This window comes from Lasioglossum baleicum, chromosome 16, assembly GCF_051020765.1.
Source record: "Lasioglossum baleicum chromosome 16, iyLasBale1, whole genome shotgun sequence".
Taxonomy (NCBI): domain Eukaryota; kingdom Metazoa; phylum Arthropoda; class Insecta; order Hymenoptera; family Halictidae; genus Lasioglossum; species Lasioglossum baleicum.
In genome coordinates, this window is record NC_134944.1 from 5,458,328 (window position 1) to 5,475,011 (window position 16,684).

The following is a 16,684-nucleotide window of genomic DNA, read 5'->3' on the forward strand; positions in this document are numbered from 1 at the left end:
CCTTGCGGTTCGGCGACACTATCGAGCAGCGAGTGCCATTTTTTACTCGTTAATAACGTCTCACAATGCTCCGAGAGAAACTATATTCTTGTGAAATTGTATTCGTCACCGTTCGACTACTGATTTGTATAAACTATGAGAATATCGATGCGTTATTATTAGACTGCGGATGTTTATGCATTTTTCCAATTTTCCTAGACAAACTTCAAGAAAGTTGAATCCAAAGTAGATGCAAAATGAATAAAAATTGTACGAAATTCTATCGAACTTTTATATCCCAGCCTTTTTTGAACATTTTCATAGATCATAGCCATAAATGCATAAAGATCCGCAGTCTAATTATTATGAATTTATGAAAATGGTTAAGGGAGGAATTTCTTTTCTTCTCCTGATTCACGCAATTAATGCAGAACATATTTATTTTCGCATAAAGAGCCGTGATCTAGTCATTCGTTAGAATAAAATTAGGTGAAAGTCGGCACAAACTTTTCGAGTTCTTTTAGACATATGTACTACTTTCACCGAAGCGATCGGTTCTGGTGAAGAATAGCCGGGGGCATTTTCGATAGGTTCCCTGTCCCGCAATAATTAATAGTGGTAAACAAGCCGGGTGAAGAAAGTGAAAGTATTATTTTCGACTTCTTAAAAATGTTAATGAGAAAAAGAATTTCCATGTTGGAACTAGAAAAATCTCGAACAATTTGCCTTTCAGTCTGAAGACGCAGGATTTGCAGAGGACCAAGACCAACAACTGGAAGAGTAACTTTATGCAAAATAAAAAATGTTTGCTATGTATGCAAGGCACAGGTGCCAAATAAAAATGTTCTTCATCATTTAATTATCTTATTGAACTGAAACGAATACATTGATGTCCTTAAATCTTTTTAATCCCTTGCCGTAATTTTGACGAGCCGGACTCGCGATGAAGATTCTAACAAAGTCTAACAAATATCAATTTAATGTCGTTTGTAATTAATAGACAGCGGATTTTATGCATTTATAACCAAAATTAGTAGGTGTAATTTAAAACATTAAATGCATTAGAAGAATTTAAAAATACTGTTATATTATTTTTATCCTATTAAACATATTAAGAATGAAAATAAATTTCAATTTCACTCGAGTTTGTTACAATTTATGTAGAGGTTCGTGGTAGGTTCAGTGTTAAATTATGTGTAGCCATGTTTTTATCATAAATGAATAAAAATCCGCAGTCTAGTCATCTCTTTCAGATGTTCTAGAAAGAGATACGACTGCGGATCGTCGTAAAATGCCGATACCGCGCGAAAGAATGCAATCTATCGCGGAAGAGGTATCTACGCGTCGACTGTGAATGTTTGCGACGTCCATCGCGAAAAATTCGTATCGAAGGATGTTGATTCGCGGGAATGTTGTGCATGCGACGCGAAGATAAGAACGACTATCTCGTGGAACTGGCCGGAGTCGGCAGATTAAGACTCGAGTCCCCCCACTACACCTTCCCCTTCTACGTACCGCGGCCCAGTCACGTGACGCGTCTCATAGTACACGTGTACGGTACCAGGAGAGAGGAGGTAACATTTTCCCCTAGATTCGTGCTCCCTCCCCTCATCTGGCGACTCTGGAACGGGCGCGATATCAATTTAAAACATGATGATTTCTTTCCGCCTACGTGGTCTCTTAGTCATCGAGTCCCCTCGCTGCATATCAACCGGTCGACCAAGCGATCATCAGAGGTCTTCTCGAAACTCGAAACTATCCTGAAGAAAGGGCTTCGAATTTTCTCTTTCTTCTCGCGCGCGATGAATGCCGGCGGAATTGTAACACTACCTCCCTCGGAGGGGACTCGATCGAAACCGATCGTAAAAATGCTTTTATGACGACCGAACCCCTATCCGAAACCCGACTGGCTTCTAAGAATGACAAGATCGAATTTATTCACAGTGAATAAATTTCTTGTTCTGCAGTCCTCAGAATTTTTATCGGACAACTCAGTCGAGTTGAACTTAAAATTCTCGGAAAATTGGCGATATTTAACCTGTTGTAATTCTGTAAAAAAACAATCGTGCAGCAATAAACTTGAAACCGTTTTGAAGCTTGAAGATTTCTCTCTCGCACACCTTCATTCAATTTTTATAGATTATTTTAACGTGATCTGGCAGCTCAGAGGCCGATTTTTGTCGAAAATCGTAACACTGTTCTGTTAGAAAATTCTCGGAAAATTGGCGATATTTAACCTGTTGCAATTCTGTAAAAAATAATCATGCGACAATAAACTTGTATCCATTTTGAAGCTTAAATATTCCTCTTTCGCACACCCTTATTCCATTTTTTATAAAATGTTTTTACGTGACGTGGCAGCTAAGAAACCAAAAACCCATTTTTCCTAAAACTCCTAACACTGTTCCATCATAAAATCAATCAACGTAGCAACGATTGTTCCGCACTCGTCAGAGAAATATGATAAAAATATCATTAAAAGAACATAAGCAGCGAGGAACGTGACGAGACTGTCGCGGAAAATGTCTACTGCACCTGGAGATAATTGGTCACTTCCTCGAACCGTCACGACGTGCAAATATTTAATACGTTACTTAGACGACCGTTGTCGCAGTGTTTGCTTTTACTCACTTGTCCCGCTTCGTTAAGAAATACGGAACGTTCCTCGAAGTGGCTGGAAGTATGAAAATTCAGCGTGCCTATGTATAACGGGAGAGCGAGCACGCTTGAGAACAATGATGTGTGCGCCATTACCAGACTGCTGATCATGCGATAAGAAACTTTCTTGCCTCTCGAGGACAGAGTCGGAGTCTGACCAATTTCTAACTCGATTGTAGGAAACAGAAGTTCCATGAAAATGCGTTTCACTGGGAGCATTCTAACTTATTAAATGAATTTCTGCAAGTAAAATTATTTTTCTCGGTGAAATGGTAGCTAATCGAGCATCAGCATCTTCTTAAAAATTTAAGAAGTGCACGAACAATGATTATACCAAGTCGAAAATAATGTCACTAAATTCTGAAATTATGTTAGTGCCTCTCCAGTATTTTATTGCACTTTATTTTTGACATAAACGCACGAAACTAGAGTCATTAGAGGTCTTCAATTAATACGAAAGCGCTAATTCCTATAATTTCCACGACGTGGAAAGTCAAACACGATTTTCTACAGTGCCTTCTTAAAAATTTAAACAATGGTCCAATTTATTTCTAAAAATGTAAACCCTTTTCTAAACAAGTCGAAAATAATATCGCTAAATACTGAAATTCTTTCAGTGGGCCTCCAATATTTTATTGCACTTTATTTTTGCCATAAACGCACGAAACTAGAGTCGTTAGAGGTCTTCAATTAATACGAAAGCGCCAACTGCAATAATTTCCGCGACGTGGAAAGTCAAGCACGATTTTCTACAGTGCCTTAAAAATTTAAACAATGGTCCAATTTATTTCTGAAAATATATATCCAAAAATATAGACCCAAATTTTCTAAACAAATCACAGGCTGCACAAATAATAATTGTACCAAGTCAACAATAATGTCACTAAATTCTGAAATTCTTTCAGTGCCCCTCCAACGTTTTATTACGCTTTATTTTTGCCAAACGCACGAAACTAAACTCATTAGAGGTTCCCAATTAGTACGAACGCGCCAACTCCGATAATTTCTACGAAGTCTTGGTGACTTTAAGACGATTTCCGCTCGATCGCAGATCGCGATCTACGACGGATTCCCATCACGTGGTCGCATCTTACTCACGCGGTTAGTCATCGTTATCGACGTATTCCGGTCGCGATCCATTCACGATCCCCACTCAGCCGGCTCCTCGGGGTCCAGATGCACCGAGATCCGTGACGATCGCTCGCGATCAACGCGATCTATGCCCGCGAGCACTCGCTGGAAAGGTAAAGCGCGATAAAAAAGGATTACGTAAGACGATCGGAAGAAGCGCAGACGCACAGCGTCGCGTCGCAGTGATTTCTGAGCACGAACCAGGAAAATTGACTGGTTTTAATGGCGGACACGATTCTTGGAAAATTTCGGAGCGTTGCGCAACCGTGATTTTCCACGAACGACCGGTACCCACGGCCGTGAACGTTCGAATGAGACGCAGTCTGTGCGAGTTTTTCTCGATGACGACATCGGACGCATCGATAACTATCGATGGATATTTTTCAATGGAAATTTTTCAGAGTATTTCTTTAATTATGTCTTATATGAAAAAATTTCAAAGTCCAGTTTAGAAAATAAAGGGCACTTCACAATTTTTTTATGGGAATGGGCAAACCTACAAAGTTGCCCAGCAAAAATTTTTCGAATCCAATTCATCGAAAATTATTAATAACTCCCGCAATTTTTAATGAAACGCTCTAAGAAAATTTGTGCGGTCACTAAGAACACGTGCACACATGCGTGCAAAATTTTAGATCGATAGATCTTAAAGTTTTCCCGAAATTAATTAAAGAATGGAGACCTGAAGCACACGAAAGTCTTCAGGAAAGGTATTACATCGACGAAGTCGTGCGTATTACGCGAAGGGACCGAGTAGGTTCGTCCGGAGCTGAACGAACGGGTTGGGGTCTTGCGAGGCCAACTCTGAACGATAACCTCGTGGGTATAGGGAACGGTGACGTCATGCTGCAACAGCCTCGGCAACGAGGTTCAAACGTCTCGAGACTGTACTCGACTCGACCCGCCTCGTCGTCGGGTTCCCCTCCTCGGCTACAACCTGTTCCAAGGCTCCATCGCGGCGAACTCGCCTCGCGAACCTTCTTCCTTTGCTCCCGAAAAGCTTCTACCAACGCCTCGAAGATGTACCTAAACTCTTATCGTTGTTCCACGTTAGATCTTCGTGAAAGAACAGACGTAAAACTCTGTTCATATGACGAGCGAGTTTGGGAATTAATTTCAAGAAAATGGTTGGACCTACCATTCTGAAACTTTACATTTGTATGCATACATGTTCGCAGTGATAGCACAAATTTTCTCAAGATGCTCCGTTCAAAGTTAGGGGCGTAATTAATTAGCTTCTGCCAGTGTCTTTTGCATGGACGAACAAAAGATTCTTGTTTTAAGGTTGATTTTGGGAATTAATTTTGGGGAAACGGTCTGACCTGGCTGGCTGAAATTTTACATGTACATGTAGGCATATTTGTAGTAACAGCACAAATTTTCTCGAGATGCTCCGTACAAAATTAGAGGAATAATTAATTAGTTTCTGTCAATGTCTTATGCTTCACATCCTAAAAGATTCAAGTTTTAAGGGCGCATTTGGGAATTAATTTTGGAAAAACGGTCTGACCTGGCAGGCTGAAATTTTACATATATTTGTAGACATATTTGTAGTGACAGCACAAATTTTTTCAAGATGCTCCGTTAAAAATTAAGGGATTAATTAATTAGCTATTGTCAATGTCTATTGCATGAGATCCTAAAAGATTCTAGTTTCAAGGGCGAATTTGGGAATTAATTTTGGAAAAACGGTCTGATCTGGCAGGCTAAAATTTTACATGTGTATGTAGAAATGTTTGTAGTAACAGCACAAATTTTCTCAAGATGCTCTGTTAAAAATTAAGGGAGTAATTAATTCGCTTCTGTCAATGTCTTTTGCTTCACATCCTACAAGATTCAAGTTTTAAGGTCGCCTTTGGGAATTACTTTTGGAAAAAAACGGTTCGACCTTGAATTCAGCCATTTTCTGGATCTTCAACCGAAAAGAACAATTACGCTGGCAACCTCGAGCGGCTGTATCCGCTTCGTTCACGGTCTCCGTCAATCGGGATTCATTGTCGCAACACGCGTTCGTTCTGGCAGAGGTGTGCGAAGCTCGTTGAGTAGTCGCGAAAACAGAGACAGTATCGCTGGGCTCAAGGAGCACGCGCGTTATATTATTTTTCGAGGACGATAACGCACGACCACGAACTATACGTGACCGGAATGTCGCATTCGCATGCGGACCGTGCCACGTCGCGTCATACCGCGCAGACTTCTGCCACATGCTTGTTCCAACCCGTATAAGTTTCCGCAAAAATCGAATTCGACAATTCGGAAATCTTCTCTTAAATTCAACGCGCCCTTTTGCAAAGTGTGAAAGCAAAAATTGTCGCGGAAAACAGTTAGCATGTCTCCAAAGAATGTGCAGAGCATTACGATTTTAAATCGAAACACGCATCGAATTAATTTGGTTTTCTGCACGTGAGTGCACGCGGTAATGACTGTGCCACATCTCAAGGAAGCCTAACTCTTTTTAATACGTTAGCCCACAAAATTATAGGCGCACTGGATTGTGCCAGAGAAATTGCTGCAACCTCGCGGGTGCAAAGAAATCTGAAAGTATTCCGTCTGTGCTCGAAAACATGCAAATTCAATTTTGACTCACAAATTCAAATTTGACGCGCAAATTCAATTTTGACGCGCAAATTCAATCTTAATTTGATCTTGATTTTTGCTCACAAATTCAATTTTTACTCATATATTCTATTTTGATTCACATATTCTATTTTGTCTGGCAAATTCAATTTTGCCTCACAAATTCAATCCTAACTTGATCTTGATTTTTGGTCACCAATTGAATTTTTACTCATATATTCTACTTTGATTCACATATTCTATTTTGTCTGGCAAATTCAATTTTGTCTCACAAATTCAATCCTAATTTGATCTTGATTTTTGCTCACCAATTCAATTTTTACTCATATATTCTATTTTGATTCACATATTCTATTTTGCCTGGCAAATTCAATGTTGTCTGGCAAATTCAATGTTGTCTGGCAAATTCAATGTTGTCTGGCAAATTCAATGTTGTCTGGCAAATTCAATGTTGTCTGGCAAATTCAATGTTGTCTGGCAAATTCAATGTTGTCTGGCAAATTCAATGTTGTCTGGCAAATTCAATGTTGTCTGGCAAATTCAATTTTGTCTGGCAAATTCAATTTCGTCTGGCGAATTCAATTTTGTCTGGCAAATTCAATTTATTTGCACTCCGTGAAACTTTTTCTTGAATACCTATACTCGAACACAGAAACTTATTCGATCAATTCTCACGGAATTGTCTGTCCAGCTTCAACAATCGTAAAATAAAAACTCCGAGGCCTGCAGAATGTTCCTCAGGAAATTCATCCGCGATTCTTTCGCGCGATCTTCGAGGTGAAAAGTGTGTCGGCCGGTATTACAATAATCCGCGTTCGTGACACTGCAATTTTTCAAAAACTCGGTCAGGATTACGCAAACGCGACCGTTCCCGGTCGCACGCGGATAATCCGTCGGTCTACGAGATTGTGCGCGAACGATTTCGGTAACGGTTCTTAAAAATCCAACGGGAACTAGAGCGAGCACAGCTCGACCCGCGATGACTCGGAGCGAAGTAGCTATAAACGTGACAGCTGAAAGCAATTGCGGACTCGCACACATAAATTACTCTCGATTGGGATGCATTTCCAGCAGCGAGACACCGAGTTTTTGCTCGGCGCGCTCCTTGTTAACGCTAGAACCGCCGTGGTACCAGCGAATCTCCAAAAATAATCAACAATCTTCATCTCCGTGGTTTCAATAAACTTGTATCAATTTTGTTAGCATTTTTATAATTCGTTCGTAATGATCATGAAACGTTTATTAAAATATTCGTAACATTTTTCCAAGTGAAACGAGTCCAAACACGACATAATTCAGAGAATATTCAGTGGAACCTCCATTATCCGAACTCTCGTCCGAAGTGTGTCGTGTTTGTGCTCGTTTTAGTCAGAAAAATGTCACGGATGTGACCGTTTTCTAAAATAAAAGATGTTTTAGACACGAACAGATGCAGGAATTTTGCGGAATCGAACTGTCGAGGATCTCGGCTGAAGGTGATCGGCCCCGGGCAGAAATATGGAGAAGCCGGTCGATCGAGAGCAAAGGAGGATGCAGAAGCTGAGAAACAGGACTGCTACATTCAGATCCCATGGATCCGCGCGCGCGAGTTTCGTCTGCCCTCGCCTCTGCCTCGATCCAACCGGATATGGAACAGACTCGCCGGGGCTAAGAGGCATTAACGGAGTAACAGGACCACTAATGATTCATTAGCCGGTGCGCCAGGATCGCCTCGGTTGACCGTCCGTCGCAATTCCCGCGGATGCTGCAGGAGACGCGACTTTAAATCAGCTCGACAAAGCGACTGCGTTCCCCCCTCAGCCAGTCGGACGCACTAATGGGCGTTATCATCTCCGCGAAATATTAAACCCGGTGGACCGGCTGCTCCCGTAAAAATTACTCGAGAAATGCAAATCTTGCGGAAAAGATTAGAGAAACATGTACCAACGTATTCGTGACATTTTCCCGATTAAAACGAGCCCAAACATGACGCAATTCGGAGCATTTACAGGTTAGTTCGGATAATGGAGGTTTCACTAAATGGGATCGGAATGGTGTCGTGTTTGGAGTCGTTTTAATCGGAAAAGTGTCGCGGATACGTTGAGAGGAGGCTCGTAGGAGAATAATTAACAAGAAAATAGTTGTGCTAAATGTTGAAAAGTTGCGGGCGTTTAATCCTCCGAGAAGCGAATGCTAATAATGGGACGGCAAACGGTCGGGAGCCGCTTTGAGCGCGGTTATCGAAACCGGCTGACCCACAAATTGCAAAATCGACCTTGTTCCGGCCCGACTTCTCGAATAGTCTTCCCGCTTCGAAGGAGGTTTCAGGGTCTTGACACCTGACACTCGGCCGGCAACGAGCGGAGGCGAGGCTTCGTTGTATCCGCTTTTTCACTTCAGCTTCTTTTCGCGTATCTTCTTCCTTTTTTTGCGAGACTGTCGAGGAGCTTCGCGATCACTTGTTTCCAGCGACACGGAAAAGAAACGAGGCACTGGAAAACAAGGTACTCACACTGCCATTGTTCGCCCGGTCCCAGAGGCTGAGAGAACGCAAACCCTTCGGGCCACCTGCTAAGCGAACAAGCTTCGTGGAAATCTTGCTAAACGCTGGCGATCACAATTATTTCTCAGAGACAATGGACGATCTTGCAAAGTGGTCTCTGTTGGCGGCAACGAGCGATTCGTTTGATCGACGAAGCTACGATAATGTGTAAAGAGAATCTCGATAATCCTTCACAAACAATTGATCGTTTCCTTGCGAAACTTTCGCCGGCGTGTTCGTGACACTTTTCCAATTACAACGAGCCCAAACACGACACCATTCGGACCATTTAGTAATTATTTCGGATAATCGAGGTTCAGCTAAATGCGATCCGAACGGTGTCGTGTTTGGGCTCGTTTTAATCAGGAAAACGTCACGAATGCGTTTCATATGATGAAAAGCGATAAAATGTGATGTCGCTATCGGAGAAACGATTCTCGGTGAGATAATTCGATCAACTCGGTTCGAGGAGTTTACCCGGTTATTTCCGACGCAACGGGAATCGAAGCGATCGGCTGGTCGTTTTCATCATCGATTGGACCGTTCGACGGGGAAACGGAACGAGTGTGCAGTCTATAGTGATTCACGAGCGTCGAGGGAACCCTGATTTCACCTGCCGCTTGGGGATAAGAATGTGGAGCGGAGATTGCGAGTGGGAGTAGACCAGTTTTTTTACAGAAGGGAACGAGGGGAGGGGGGAACAAGAAGGAAATAATTCCTCGTTGTTGTCTCGCGAAACGTAGCTGGAGACGACACTTGGAAAGAGAGAGAGAGCGTTCGGAGATCAGCTTCGGAAATCGCCGATGCTCGTTTCATTTCTCCCGAGACGCCGCCGCGCGCCGCGCCGCCGGTGCAGGAGGCATCATCGCGGAACCGGTTTAATTCCGCGCCGATTAATCTCCGAGCGTGTGCGTGTTCGCGCGGAGAGTCCTTCGAGAATAGCTCTGGCTTTAGGTGGACGATTATTCTCCCGCGAGCGTGACGCGCCAGCCCGTTGTGTATGAAGAAGAAAAAAACGAAGGAAACGCGGAGAAGAAGCCTCGACGAGAAGATCCGCGCGCTGGGAAAGACGCATTCACACGGATCTCGTCTCTGCCGACCTCCTTCGGAGTTCCTTCCGACTGGAAAATACGTGCACCCGTCTCCCTTTGTTTTTCCTTTTGTCCCTGGGATTCGCTCCGATCAATCGCGGACCTCCTCCGGACAGGAAAACCGTCATTTTATAGAAATTAACCGCTGCGTACTCTTATAATTATGTCTCTACAATTTTAACTTATAAAATGCACTAAATAATATAAATATTATTTCTCAAAATATTTTGTTAACTGTCCATTTTTCGGTCGTGTGCTCCTAATAATTTTTTATGTAGAGGAGAAACAATATTTCTGGAAGGAACGTAGGTGTCCATTTTAAAATATGTCAATGACAGAAATTATACATAAAAATCCTAGTAATGATCCAGTAGTTAATTCAGACACGAAAAGTCCTTGTCGAAACACCAATTTTGGAGAAATAAGATTCTAAAAATTGTATAATGTGAGTGAAAAATCATAAAAGAACTCATTGCATCTCAGTGTGATTACCATTATTCTAGCAACATGATTATTAATTTAACACTAAACCTACACCGTCACCGGTCAAAATGACCGGTTCCTGGTTTTTTATTTTACGATTATTGATGTAACAAAAATAATTTCGTAAGAAATGATTGTGTAGATATCTTCAGTGGAGCATATATTAGATTGGGGAAAAAGAAATCCATTATTTTTACGTTATCTCAAGGGGAGAAGTGATGGATTTCTTTTTCCCCAACCTAATATTATACAATAGGAGCTGCACAAACTCTAAATAAAATCAATCTTGTCATTTTTATAAGGGAACAAGTACCAATTGTTGATTTAAATGATTGGAATGAACTTTTAAGGCTCGGTAGGTTCAGTGTTAATTTAATTAATGCAATTGTTCTAGCAATTGATGCGACATTGCTATGCAACCGATGAAAATGAGTTTCGTTACCCGACGAAATTCCGCAGGCTCGTAAAACGTGAACTTTGCCGGAGCACTTATCAATCATTATTCCAGCGGTGAAACTATGCGAAACTCGATGCGCAACACGGCGATCGCTTTCCGATAAAACCTGCACCGACCATTTCAGCAACACCGCAAAATGCGAAAAACACCGGCCAACACCGTTCAACAAACTAGCGCGGGATCGACAATCGATTAGCCTCTGTCCAATACGAACCGACAATTTCCTGGTACTTTTACACGGTTCGCACATTTTCTCGGTTGATAAAAAATAGAGTCAATTATTCTTGGCTATGAATGTGCAAAGTTTTATAAAATTCTTGGCAGACCGTTTGAAGGCGGCAAGATCTCAAGGTCTCGCAACGTTTCGGTGGTTCAAGGATTAGGCGAATGGAGGAAAGGGGAAAAATCGTGTTGACAGACGCAGGATGCTGGCCCAGTGACTTTTCCTTGACCGAGTTCACCTGGCGCGCTGCCAGCCAGCCAAACTTCCGAGAACGAGCAAGATCGACTTTCCATTTCCGTGACAGAGAGCCAGCATCGCGAACCTTGCACTTTCTTCGTTGCACGCGTCGCAAAACGGAAAACGGTCCATCCGAGTGTACTTCTCGAGAGAAAGGTGAACACGGGAGGACAGGCCGGACAGACGGTCGATGAACCGAGGGACTGAGGCCCTTCGTGGGCCTCTTCTTGCGCGCCCTCTGCCTCGAAACTCTCTGCACCCGTCCCCCAAAACTACCGCAACCACTTTTGCGCGTGATATTATATCGCTGCTCCGGAAGTATCATGACGTAACTGTAAAATTTTGTGAAATTAACTTTATTGTGTTGGCGGGCTCAAAAATGCATGTACTAGTTGTAAATCGACATAATTGTACTTACAAAATTCGCCACGGGAGAGAAGATTTGTCGTTATAACCCGCATGCTTATTTTTAGGCCATTCTATTAACACTATCTACCGGAAACATATTAAGATGATTTTTTTAATAATTGTGCTACACCAAATGAAAGCATTTTCCTTTCACATTGCAGTCTTAAATGAAACTATTAGACGATTAGATGTTATTTGGGGTGACTTGTTAGTTCACAATAAAAATTGCTGTTGCTATTGAAGGTTTCTTTAAAAAATGTTGAGCCGCGTACCATAGATTTTTCAAAATTATGCAATAATCGCCGGTCCTGTAAAATTTCATTTTTGCAGTTGTGTCATTATACTTCCGGAGCAGCGATATGTATAGAAAATAGCAAACAGAATTTTTATAAATGTAACACTAAACCTACCGAGCATTAACAGCGATTAAAATGTTTCAATTCATGTTTCAATTTATAAAAATTACAAGAATCTATTTATTTATATTTTGTGTAATTTTTGTTATACGTGCCCATAATAATGAAAGTGGTCCAAATGAAAATTTACAAGAAACATTATTTTAAACTAAATTAATTCAATGTAATTTTTACGATATTGTCAAAAATGAACCTTCAGTGCTTGTTATTTCAACTTTCAATTTCCCCATGCGAAGAAATTATGGTTAACAGGTAAAGTACAAAATTTAAATAAATTCAGTCCTGTTCTTTGACGTCACGTTATTTTCAACGTAAAAGTACTATTAATCGTTGCAGAATATTGTTATTTTGCATAAAGATCCGCAGTCTATGATTTAGCATCGCGACGACCGCTCGTGTGGGTTATTGTTTCACGAATTTGTGAGAAAAATGGACGAGCGAAGAACGAGACTGTGAAAAATACAATTTTACGTTGCATAAAAAATTCGTAATTGAAGATTCGTCTACCGATACGTGGAACGAGGAAACGCTCGATTTTCGCGGTCGGAGAAATCGAGGATCTAGGATTTCGCGGGGGCAGTGACCGTGCGGTTTTCCGGATATCCGCCGGCTGTTACGAGCAACCGAAACTCGCCGAGCCCGTTCACCCACGACACTGAAAGTTACGGAGAAATCGGCGTGAAGCGATTTTGTTAGCCTAGATCCGCGTGCGTGACTCGATCTACCAGGTAACAGTGATGGGACAAACGAAAATCGCTCTCTTTTATCCGAGAAAATCCACGCAGTTCAAGCTGAAAGTAATTTTAGCGTTATCTAACAATCGACGATGGAAGATCGCACTATCATAAGTTGTCGGAGGGATAGCAACGTATTTCTTGTTTGACGAGCACTTGTGCACACAGCCGCGTTTCCATTTATTTTTACGCCTTTCGCGTTATCGGTATCGGCGCTGGTTTCTTATCGCGTAACAAAATCCACGTGAGCGCTACGCTGCAGCCACGTGGAACCACGTTTCCGATTAACGTTGAAAACTCGCCCGGACGCTCGAGATCACGATCACCGTCGAACAGACGCGCGGAGATTAATCGCCGCGTAATTAATTAAAAAGAACACGAAGTTCTCTTGTTTCGAGTTCTATTATCTCACACGAGCGGTGGACAAAAGCAAGAGAAATAGAATAGAAAATTCTTTGGTTGTGGTATTGTAAAATTCTGATTGAGAAACGCAGATTTCAATACCACATTACTTTTCAAAAATTGTCCCCATTCGAAATATTACACAGTGGGTGTAATAAGTATTCGTACGCCCTTTAAAACAGAATAACCTTTCTATAATTGTGTCGTACGACCTGATTTTTGATAATCAATTAGGAGCATTGGTTTACGAAGTGATATGTAAAAAAGATTTTCCAAAAATTATAATTCACAAGTTCACATGCAAAAATAAAAAAGGCATTTTTAAAATCCTTAAAGAAAATTTTAAATATATATTTTGTAGATTTATAGTAGTTACACACATGCGTAAAAATTTCATCGAAATCGATTAAGATACGCACGAGTTACAATCGGTTGAAAATGGTGAAAATCGTTGTTTTACACGACTTTCGTTTCTGCTTAAAATCCACAGAGAAAAAGTGATTCTGTTTTAAAGGGCGGATACTTTTTACACCCACTGTAGCTCCACCAGAAAACGTCGTAGAATATTCGTTCCGGTCTCATTTCAAAGCTTGAACCTTCTACTTTCGACCTGCAGTGGTTATTTTCCTTAACAAAATTTTGCCACATTATGCAACGGGTGAAAACATACCTCTGGGTCTCGAAAATGTTGCACAGACGAAGAGGAAACGAAAATGTGAGTAGAGGCGTTAAGAAATTTGTTTAATGAATGAAACCGTTCGTAGATTCGAAGTTTCGCTCGGTTGAACGTCGATCGTTTCGAAAGGAAGGAAAATCTCGCTCGAAAATTCGCGGGCCCGAGTGCGATAGTGATCGCGAGCGTGTCTCGTCCACGTCCCGCGTTTACCTGACACACTAATCCAATTTCCGTGCGTGCCATTCGCGATTCCATTCCGCGCGATTCCGCGTTTCTCTTTCCTTCGCGCGCGGTTGGAAATAGGGAACCTGCCATTCTCGAAAGAACAGACCGAACAACAGGTGCAACTGCAATCGTGGCTGCACTCGAGGCACCCGAATGCAATCAACGGACCGCGAATCTTTGCGAATTTCCGTTCCCCTGGCTTACTTTATCGATCCACCGTTGGCATTACTTGAAACGCGGACGGCGCAGAAATCTTCTCCAGAAGTCGCTTAATCACTTTTCCAATTTTATTATGATTCTCTTCCTCGAGATTTTCCATTCCAGATTTGCTTCAGTAATTACAGCGTTGCCGAACTGTTACGCTTTGGTTCGGGACTAATTAACAGAGGATTTTGATGCACTTATAACCAAAATGAATGAGTGGAAAACAAAAGTGTAAAATCATTAGATGAATTTAAATTATTTGTTGCATACTACTGATTTAACCCCTTGCCGTAACATTTTCTTGCGAGTTACCCCAAAAATGTCGTAGAAAAGAGAAGAAAATTTATATTTTTTGCACGGCTACATTTGTTTTAATGCTTAAACAATGATTATAAACGAATCAAATTTTATCACGTTTAGAGAGAAAGGTGTAACATTCATATTTGCTAGACTTTGCATAAAATCTTCATCATACACGAGTGTGAATCGTTAAAATACGACGAGGGGTTAATTTATACGAATCACGCACAAAAAATATTAACCCGAAACTAAAAATTGCTGTACCATCATTCACAACATCGTTTACATTATTAAATATGTGGGTATCTAATGAATTACTACACATTTACGTATTGTATGAGGTATTATATCGATTTTATATTAATACAAAGAAAAAAATTAATAAGGAATGGAATTATTCTCTAGATCGAAAGAAATGTTTAATTTTGAATAATTTTGAAAAGAATTTTTATATGAATAAATTTAAATCTGTTTGTTTACTTTTTATCCTGTGTTATTCTTTACCCCAAATGTATTAAAAACGAGGCTATTTATAAAACTCATTGATCGGTGTCTAAGAGACTTAAGGTGAAATAAAACCTAATTTTTCTATTCAAGCAATGAACTTCCATAAAATATTTTCCGTAAAATATTTTCCATTTTGTTCGACGATCTTTTGCCATCTTTCCTGGTAGCTTCGTAATTCCGCGCTCATAAAACTTCATAATTTTCCCAGAATTGGGTTTTATTTCACCTTAAAATACCGAGATTACTTTCTTGCCAACCCAATATTCGTTAAAATAGCTAAATTCCACTGAAAACCTGACACCGATCGGTCAATTGTCCATTTGAATTGTCGCAACGATGTACCTGGACGACGAAAATCGACTAAGAAACTGTCGCAGAAAGTAGGCGAGAGGCCACGTCGTCGGATCGATGCGAGATGGTTGTTTTCCGTTCGTGAAAGCCGAGGAAAGTGGTTCTCGAGGGTGGCAGCGGCCGTATAATGGACCGGACCGGTCTCTTTTCAATTATGCGACGCGACGCGCACCGTTAACGAACGCTTTGATGCCTTTGTTGGCGGAAACTGCGCGCGAAAACACGGAACCCACCGGGCCGGAAGTCTTCGGTACCGCGCGTGCGGGGGCGGGCGCGGAGGCGGGCTTGCCGAATGCTCGAAATAATTCGCAAGAGAACAGGGATGCGCACAGGTGTCTGCCCCCGACTGGGACCATGCACCCCGGACGATCGAACGAGCGAACGGGACAACGAGAACTTTCCAACTTTCTTCCGCAACGGGACAAAGCACCGCCAATTAGAGCGGCCCGGCCCGAAAACTAAAGGACAGTTACACCGACCTCCCATAAACATTCGTACGCCATTTAAAACAGAATAACCGTTTTATAATTGTACCGAACGACCTAATTTTTTCTATAATTAATTAGAAGCATTGATTTACGAAATGATATGCAAGAAAGACTTTCCAATAATTGCAATTTACCTGATTACATAAATAAAAGAGGTATTTTGTAAAACTTTTCTTCTTTAGCAAGATCACGTCGAGAAAATATGGCGGAAATTCAGTGTCTATCTCGACCACGAGATAAGCGAGATATTAAATTAATCATGGGACGGCTCGATTGTTTTCATACCGTTATCATTCTGTTTGCTTCGATTATGGTACCTGGGACACGCCCGCGGAATGGTTTCTTGGAAATCGGTCTAGTAGAAAAATTCTTGAGACCTGTATCAATGGCTTTAATCGTTATCGATAAAATGTAAACAAAACCCTAAAACAATATAATCACTTTTTCCGTGTGCAAAATGACCATAAAGCACGACCTTTATAGGAAACAACTTTTTAAGATTTCTTTTGCGGAGTACTAAATTCGACTATTTTACATTGCTTCAGAAAGATAACAAGCCAATAAAAATTCATGCATTGTTTTAATAATAGGGTGAACTGGACAATGATTGGCACCC

The 16,684-nt window shown here is 41.2% G+C and overlaps 1 protein-coding gene across 2 annotated transcripts in view; it reads right to left on the reverse strand.

Moving 5' to 3' along the window:
• Positions 1-16,684, reverse strand: part of Mesr3 (misexpression suppressor of ras 3) — a 29,720-nt gene that overhangs the window by 11,191 nt on the left and 1,845 nt on the right. Inside the window, exon 1 of one of the 2 annotated variants that reach the window (XM_076440014.1) lies at positions 3,736-3,873. The exons of the other annotated variant lie outside the window; for it this stretch is intronic. Within the exon in view, the coding sequence (XP_076296129.1) occupies positions 3,736-3,777 (42 nt within the window). The 5' untranslated portion in view covers positions 3,778-3,873. Of the gene's footprint in view, positions 1-3,735; positions 3,874-16,684 lie in introns of those variants that run through there. 2 annotated transcript variants of the gene reach the window in all.